General features: G+C 27.7%; 1 protein-coding gene across 2 annotated transcripts in view; it reads left to right on the forward strand.

The window, feature by feature from the left end:
- The window catches only part of AN1 (transcription factor R2R3-MYB), a 3,602-nt gene extending 1,537 nt beyond the window's left edge, over positions 1-2,065 (forward strand). Inside the window, exon 4 of one of the 2 annotated variants that reach the window (XM_015304751.1) lies at positions 1,646-2,065. In XM_015304751.1, coding sequence (XP_015160237.1) covers positions 1,646-1,759 — 114 coding nt within the window. In that variant the 3' untranslated portion in view covers positions 1,760-2,065. The remainder of the gene's footprint in view (positions 1-1,645) is intronic. The other variant, XM_015304750.1, reaches the window with a different exon arrangement.
- Positions 2,066-9,129: the final 7,064 nt, after the last annotated feature.

The raw sequence follows: 9,129 nt of genomic DNA on the forward strand, positions 1-9,129 counted from the left end.
TATCATCTTTGTATGTTATCTAAACGGTAAAAAAATTATCTGTATTTGAAAACTGCTAAAATATATCAAACTAATCTAGTATTGCAAATATATTAACGTTAGGATTTTTCATTCTAATACTAAATCATGTATCCACACCCCCCCCCCTCCCCCCTAGCTTAATTTGACAATCATGCAATTCCAAACTTAGCTTGCTTCAAAATCGTGTAATGATCTTTGTTTGATGGTTCATTTGTATCACAAATTCTCTTAAATTCTTTATAAATTCATCTACATATTTTGACCTCATCTTGATACTCTAAATTTGTTGTTTCAATTAAATTTTCTTGTCATTATTGCAAGATCATAGGTAATCATAGCTTAACACCTTCTCAAATTTGTTTGGTCGAAGTGCAATAAATAATAAGGAACATTGACTCTTCTAAATTTTTACCAAAACGACTTTCTCTTCCCATTCTATAAATTAATTAAGGTTACTATTTTTTTTTATCATCTTCGTTTACCACAATCTTAAATGACAGTTTCTTTACAATAATGTCACGGATCTTCATAGTGTTCATCAACTGACTTATTTGGATCCTCCAAACAAGTTATTAGTTTAAGGATTTCGATTGTTTTGGGACGTATTATAAATTGATGGAGAGATCCTGGTGAAAGGGTAAAGTGAATGAAAATGAACTGACAATTAAAGAACACGAAAGATGATTCAAGATACAAAATAACTTAGCTTTGAACCAAAACTTTTATATATATTATACCATTAAAAAAAAATATAAAACAATATTAAATGTAAAAAATGCTTCTCTTTATGTTTCTCCTCTTAACTAATTCACGTTAATGGTTCTTATATATTTCTATAACTATCTAAAATATTTTGTTAATCCAACTAATTTGTTAAGCAAATATGTGCAAGATTTATCATGAAATTGTACGTTGAGGAAATAATGGAGAAATGTTGTACGAGGAAGGGTCCACATTTGAAAATGTTCCATAATTCATAAACTATTTTTGGGTTTTTGTGAATGTGATGACAAATTAATTTATAGTTGTGGGGTAACTTAATAGAGCGTAATTATTATAGTGTCCTATGTCATAATACTCGTGTCCTATCGAATTTTCTTTATATGTGAAACTATATTGTACATTGATATGCACACATGTAGTCAGACAAAAAATATATATACTAATGCATTTTGCTAAATTTGTACGTTGGGTCAAATAACGGTGGACTCAAAGTTTAATGTTTATTAGTGTCGTATGACAACTTTGAATTAATGTAATATAGTAGTAATACTTTACTGAATTCATAATCAAATATCGATAAGATTTCTTCCTATGTATATAGGTTAGATTAATTCCTCACCGACATTAAATCAAATGGAGAACAATTTTTGTGGGTAAGTGATTTTTTTGTTTTACTTTTCGATCTTTCACTACTTATTTATTACACCATATTTTATTTTATTTTTAATCAAAAGGAACCTTTAGGTTGGTGGCTTAAGCATGCCCCCTACCTTGTATATTAAATATATATATATATATATATATAGCAAAATACATGAGCAAGAGGAATATGATGTCTAACTTCTCTAAAAAAAAAAATGAACGTTATGAACGTGCCCATAATTAACTATGTAGCAATGAAATTGATAAAATACCAAGTTTGTTACATGATGGAGGCAACTCCATGCAACAAGGACAAAGTGATGGTGGTTGGGATGAATTTTCTCTAGATGATTTATGGAATCTACTTAATTAGCGGGTGATTTACACGAATGACCTGAGAGGTGAATGGTCTTGAACTTTTGATTTCGCTTGTCTTATCCTACTGATAAAACTTCAAGTTTTACAAGTCCTTATTTTTATTCTTGAAGATTTGCCTATGGAGTAAATTGAGGTAAAAAATTCGAGACCACTCATATAATTAGGTGCATGGTCTTTGTATTATCTACGTGTGTACTTTTGTGTTTTTAAGGTGATCAAGTTTATAGTGGAATGTGAAAGTATTCCAAGTGTGAAGTATGTAATATGATATATGAAATGAAGTGAGTATTATATTATATTATATTATATTATATTCTCTCTTATCATCTTTGTATGTTATCTAAACGGTAAAAAAATTATCTGTATTTGAAAACTGCTAAAATATATCAAACTAATCTAGTATTGCAAATATATTAACGTTAGGATTTTTCATTCTAATACTAAATCATGTATCCACACCCCCCCCCCTCCCCCCTAGCTTAATTTGACAATCATGCAATTCCAAACTTAGCTTGCTTCAAAATCGTGTAATGATCTTTGTTTGATGGTTCATTTGTATCACAAATTCTCTTAAATTCTTTATAAATTCATCTACATATTTTGACCTCATCTTGATACTCTAAATTTGTTGTTTCAATTAAATTTTCTTGTCATTATTGCAAGATCATAGGTAATCATAGCTTAACACCTTCTCAAATTTGTTTGGTCGAAGTGCAATAAATAATAAGGAACATTGACTCTTCTAAATTTTTACCAAAACGACTTTCTCTTCCCATTCTATAAATTAATTAAGGTTACTATTTTTTTTTATCATCTTCGTTTACCACAATCTTAAATGACAGTTTCTTTACAATAATGTCACGGATCTTCATAGTGTTCATCAACTGACTTATTTGGATCCTCCAAACAAGTTATTAGTTTAAGGATTTCGATTGTTTTGGGACGTATTATAAATTGATGGAGAGATCCTGGTGAAAGGGTAAAGTGAATGAAAATGAACTGACAATTAAAGAACACGAAAGATGATTCAAGATACAAAATAACTTAGCTTTGAACCAAAACTTTTATATATATTATACCATTAAAAAAAAATATAAAACAATATTAAATGTAAAAAATGCTTCTCTTTATGTTTCTCCTCTTAACTAATTCACGTTAATGGTTCTTATATATTTCTATAACTATCTAAAATATTTTGTTAATCCAACTAATTTGTTAAGCAAATATGTGCAAGATTTATCATGAAATTGTACGTTGAGGAAATAATGGAGAAATGTTGTACGAGGAAGGGTCCACATTTGAAAATGTTCCATAATTCATAAACTATTTTTGGGTTTTTGTGAATGTGATGACAAATTAATTTATAGTTGTGGGGTAACTTAATAGAGCGTAATTATTATAGTGTCCTATGTCATAATACTCGTGTCCTATCGAATTTTCTTTATATGTGAAACTATATTGTACATTGATATGCACACATGTAGTCAGACAAAAAATATATATACTAATGCATTTTGCTAAATTTGTACGTTGGGTCAAATAACGGTGGACTCAAAGTTTAATGTTTATTAGTGTCGTATGACAACTTTGAATTAATGTAATATAGTAGTAATACTTTACTGAATTCATAATCAAATATCGATAAGATTTCTTCCTATGTATATAGGTTAGATTAATTCCTCACCGACATTAAATCAAATGGAGAACAATTTTTGTGGGTAAGTGATTTTTTTGTTTTACTTTTCGATCTTTCACTACTTATTTATTACACCATATTTTATTTTATTTTTAATCAAAAGGAACCTTTAGGTTGGTGGCTTATGCCCCGTACCTTGTATATTATATATATATATATATATATATATAGATAACAAAATACATGATCAAGAGGAATATGCTGTCTAACCTCTAAAAAAAAAAGAACGTTATGAACGTGCCCATAATTAACTATGTAGCTTGATATCAATATCTTGCAATTGGCATGGAATTTGAATTTACAGGGGAAAGTCAGACATATACTAATAAAAGAGATTCCCTCTTGAATATTTTTTAGGCTACAGACTAAAAAATCAAAAGAATTTAAGTTAAAACACATTATCATTGTGCCACTATTTCAATTTCGTACCATAATACAATTTTAATTTTTATATATATTTTTTTAAAAATATATGGGAACAATAATACTGTAACAATAGGCGGTAGGGTATATAAACAAAACAGTTGTCCTTAAATATTCGAAAAAAATAAGTTTTATATATAACCCTATATATATAAATCGAAGGACAGATTCATTTATTTTTTCTTAAAAAACAAGAACAAGAATAAAGTTTTCATTTATTATTTGATTTGTGACTTGTGACCTAAGTGAAACTGAAAGGACTTCAATTGGAAGACACAGATCTACTCTATATGTTAGTTGTTGTCGTGGTCAGCAACAACTAATTGTTGTCAAAATCCGTTAAATTTTTCACTAAATTTTATTTAAACTCTTAAATTACAATTTATCTAATTAAATGTATAATAAAATTAAAAATACTCTTATCAAATACTTTCAACTCATTTATAATTTTAATAGTTTAGACATGGTTGCAAGTTTCACCATATTCAATAAGATGACTAAATAAGTAAAATGGTTGAATAAAATTTTCAGTTATATAATTAATCTTAGGAGAGATCATATCCTATTATTCCTAAGCTATTTGGAGGTAAAATAAATAAATCATCAATATCACTATTTTTAACTTTATTTTATTGATAAATTCCTACCTTGATTCTTCTCTCATAAGATATTTATCCATGATTCGAGGGTCGTTAGTGGCGTATTTTCTGAACTTGAATGATTTGGACTTGATTTCTATCATGTGAGGGTCGTTAATGGCGTATTTCTCAAACAATGATGATTTGGATTTGATTTTCATGATTCGAGGACAATAGTGACATATTTCTCAAATTAAGATGATTTGAATTTAATCTCTTTATAAATATCACAATTAGCTTTGCCTGAAGTTTGTATTTCATCGATTAATAAGATTCTCGAAATGATTTAACCCTGCATCATAAAGTAATCATATCTTTTCTCGTGAAATAAATAAGTTCTACTTCCTATGAACTAGATAAAGATAACATTGTAATCAGTCAGAATTAGAGTCAAGAAAAAAAATATTTATTTATTTGTTAAGTTAGCTTTCATGATCATTATTTCTTTAAATATAGTTTTTGATACATATTTAATAAATGATAAAACATGGAATTGGACACAAAACAGTAGTATTAAAATGAAAACTGAAAAGTATAAATGTGGGGAAAAAAGTAGTCAGAAAAGATGAGGGTATATTAGTCCCCTATCAGCCGTTACACCATAATTCTAACAAGAAGTTAAAGAAAGCTCGTGAATAAAATATAATAATTTTTTCTACAAGCTATAAGATTCAAACAAATAAGTATTTTTTCTATAAGTTCTAAAGATCAAATTGAAGATCCAAGATCAAGCTTTAGGAACTTGAATTCAAGTATAAGATCACTAAATCTAAGTTCATATCCAGATTGAGTTCAATAAATTTAAGATCAAATTTAAATGCCCTTAAATATATTTTAGAAAGGAAGAATCAGATTTTTTGTCATACTGAAATTAAAATACAAACAATATTTTTATCTTAATTATTTTATCAACATGAATTTCAGTGACTTGCACAATTATTTGATAGTGTTAAACATTGAGACTCAAAACTTCCCCCATCAGGTAAACATTTATTAATCAGAAGTTATCTACGAATTAGCAGTGATGCTAAAAAACTAGTTTATTCGAATATGCTATTTGCTATAGTTTATTCAAAGTTTAGATATATTAAATTGTACATAAATTTTATCAAATAAGTATACTATATATTATCACACTTTTTACTATATAATTAATTTATATAATTGCAGGTTACATATCTTGCTAAAAAGATAATTATTAAATTTCCTTCATCATATAATTAGATAATTATTAAAGAAAAAAATATTTATGAGAAAACAAGCTTTATAGGAAAAATAACAAATACAAAAGGGACACTAGTAATTCGATATTTTTTTTAAAAAAATAGTCTCAAAGTTGATGTTTACACTCTTTTTATGCATGAAGTCACACATTTATTCCAATTCAATAATTAAGTTGTTACATAAGCTTAGTTAACGATCATAGAGATTTAAAATGATGAGTTTCATTGAATGTAAGGATTCAGTTGCAAAGAGTTAAGTAGAAGGAATCAGAACACAAATTTAAACAAGTACATGCGTCCATTAGACAATTTTGCCGGCAAATAACTAAAAAAATATTTCATTATCTTAACTTTCCCCTAGTACCAATTTGATATGATTTCTTGATTATATAAAAATTTACTTGTCTAAATAAAGATAAATTTAGAAAAAAAATGGTCTTCCAAAAATGAATTAGATTGGAACACAAGGACATTATGACGTGATCATTGCTAGTCACTTCTAATTTTCACATAATTGGTAGTTGAATTAGCACATCTTCAATTAAACAAAAACATTAATGGAAAACATAAGAGTGGCCCTCAAAATGTACCGTATGATATATTGAAGACTTTAGTATCAAAAAATTCCAAAATATGATGACACACTTAATTGCTTAAATTCTTTGAAACTGATGATTCATGGGGTCCCTAATTATGATTTATTTGTATCAACATATGATATATAATTACATGTCTATCGATTCAAGTAGAACAAAAAGTGTACAACCTTGCAATTATAAGTTGTGCTTAGGAAATAGAAGATGGTGATAGAGTCCGTAAATTATTTGTCGTATTTCTTTTTTATATGTATTTGCAATAATGTTAATTAGAAGGGATTTTTGATTATTTTATTCTTATTTATGTCTTAAGATATAATATTTTTTAATTAAATATTCACTCTATTAATGTGTTTATGGTTTTCAAGAAGAATTACTACTAAGACTAAAATGAAAAATAATAATTAATTTTGGCTTAAACTTCTAAAATAATAAATAATATAATGAGACTATTTTAAAAATCACGATAAATAATTTGAGATAGGAAATAAGTATCAACAACTGAAATAGATTTATTAGCAACAGCTAAGAATATAATGTATGTTCAATTTACATGCTTGCATTTAGGGTTGTGCATTCGGTTTTTCGGTTTGATTTTGTACTATTCGGTTTATTTTTTAATTTTGATTTTGAAGAAGTGTAACCCAATCCGAACCAAAATAAATTTGGCTTGGTTAGGTTTTTCTCTTTTCGATTTTTTTTTCCGATTCGGTGTGTAAATAATTAGAAACTTAATCAAAGTTATATTTGCAATTTGAAAAAAGTAATATATATATATCGATTTTTATTTTTCTAAATCCAAAACCAAACAAAGTAATTAATTATTAGTCCAAAACCAAACCAAAAAAAATAATCCAAATTAGAATTTGGTTCAATTTGGTTTGGTTTTTCAGTTTAATCCAAATAGTGCATACCCCTACTTTCATTGGGAAAAAAAAATCAAATTCTTTTAAAGGGAGAATTACGTAATTAGGCAAATATGTTATATGTATTTGCAATATATCATTATAATTTGAAATAATTATAAGTTATAGTTATAGTGAAGGTTTTGTTGCTATTTTCTCTCCTCTCTTCCTCTCTCCCTAGTCTCTCTCTCTATGTACTCTTGCTCCTCTCTCTTTTCTATCCGCCATCTCTCCTTCACCTCTCTCATTTCCCTGCCCTCTCTCGCGCCTCTCTCTGCCTCCTCTTTCTCAATGTATACAAATACAAATGTTAGCAATCAATTATACAAATACAAATGTTAACAGTTGATTATACAAATACAAATGATAATAATCAATTATACAAATAATAAGTGTCAATTATAGAGATCATCTTTAGTGATACAAAATACAAATACACATGTATTTGATGACACAACATTGATACAAATGATAACAATAAACTATACAAATATAAATTTTGAACTTGATACAACATTGATACATTGTATTTAGATATAAATTCTATTGACCAATACAATTGATACAACATTGAATATATATATATATATATAGACACACACACACACACACACCAACAAATATACAAATACAATCATTGATACATATACATACTAGTTACATATATACAATTATCCAACATATATACATATACAATTCATCTCTCTTCTCTCTCTTCCCCCTCTCTTGCTTGCCTCTCTCCTCCCTCTCCCAATCTTACTTGCCTCTCTCCCCTTATAATATGTAGCTACAAATCGTATTTAAGATTACTTGCCTCTCTCCCCTTATAATATGTAGCTACAAATCGTATTTAAGAAAATTATAACTATTTTTCCTAATTATATTTCTAGACTTTGCTACTTTTGAATGTTCCTCAATTTTAAATGCCAGAATATTTGATTTTCATTTGGCCCAGTTGTCAATTAATATACATTTGCATTTCCTATATACATCTTATTGTTTTGAGACCAATTTGAAAGTCACAATCCATACTATATTCATTCTTATTGTTTTGAGCCCAATTAATGTATGGCTGTGGCCCAACCCAACACGGTTAATCAAGCCTTGAGGACGTAAATAGACTAGAAAAATGGCATAGCCACTTTATATCCTTCTATTTAAAGTTTAGCCATTGAGAGTCATTTGTTGTTTTGCACCGTAGGTCATAAATTTATATTTTCATATCATTATATCTATAAATTATGCTCGAATACTTGTCTCTTTCCTCTTTGTCCTTGTCTTTTTTGGCATTTGTGTTTTACAATTTTAATTTTTAATGTATGATACATGTATCCGTGTATATATATTACTAGTGGGAGCACAGGCCCAACAGTGACCTGTTTGTATAGATCGTTGATCCAGCAAACTTACAAACTTTGACATTCGTTATGAGAACAAAGCTATAGCCACCTAAATCAACATTTATGTTATGATGATGATGAGACGGGAATCATTGAGCTGGTCATACTACATATTTTCTAGACCTTTAATTTGCTAACCCCTCAAAGACAGCAATATTTGTTACCCTTTTTTCCAGAGGCGTATCCAGGATTTCGGCTAGATGGGTGCACGATTATGAAGAAATGTATCTTAAATATAAATTTGATCATTTGACTTTTAGGTTCTAAATATGAACCATTAAATTTTAAAAACTATAGATCCAAAATATATAATACAATTAGTTTTAAATTTTAATAAACACATTTGATTTAATTAGATAAAAAATTTAGAGTGCTAAATTTTTTAGGAATTTTCAATGTAAGACACTTGAAAATTTTGAAAGATTAAAGGCAAAAATACAAAAGAAAAATTAGTTGAAACGTCAAAAGTGTCACCGATAACCAC

Source organism: Solanum tuberosum, unplaced genomic scaffold (genome assembly GCF_000226075.1).
Source record: "Solanum tuberosum cultivar DM 1-3 516 R44 unplaced genomic scaffold, SolTub_3.0 scf00611, whole genome shotgun sequence".
In the NCBI taxonomy this organism is placed as follows: Eukaryota; Viridiplantae; Streptophyta; class Magnoliopsida; order Solanales; family Solanaceae; genus Solanum; species Solanum tuberosum.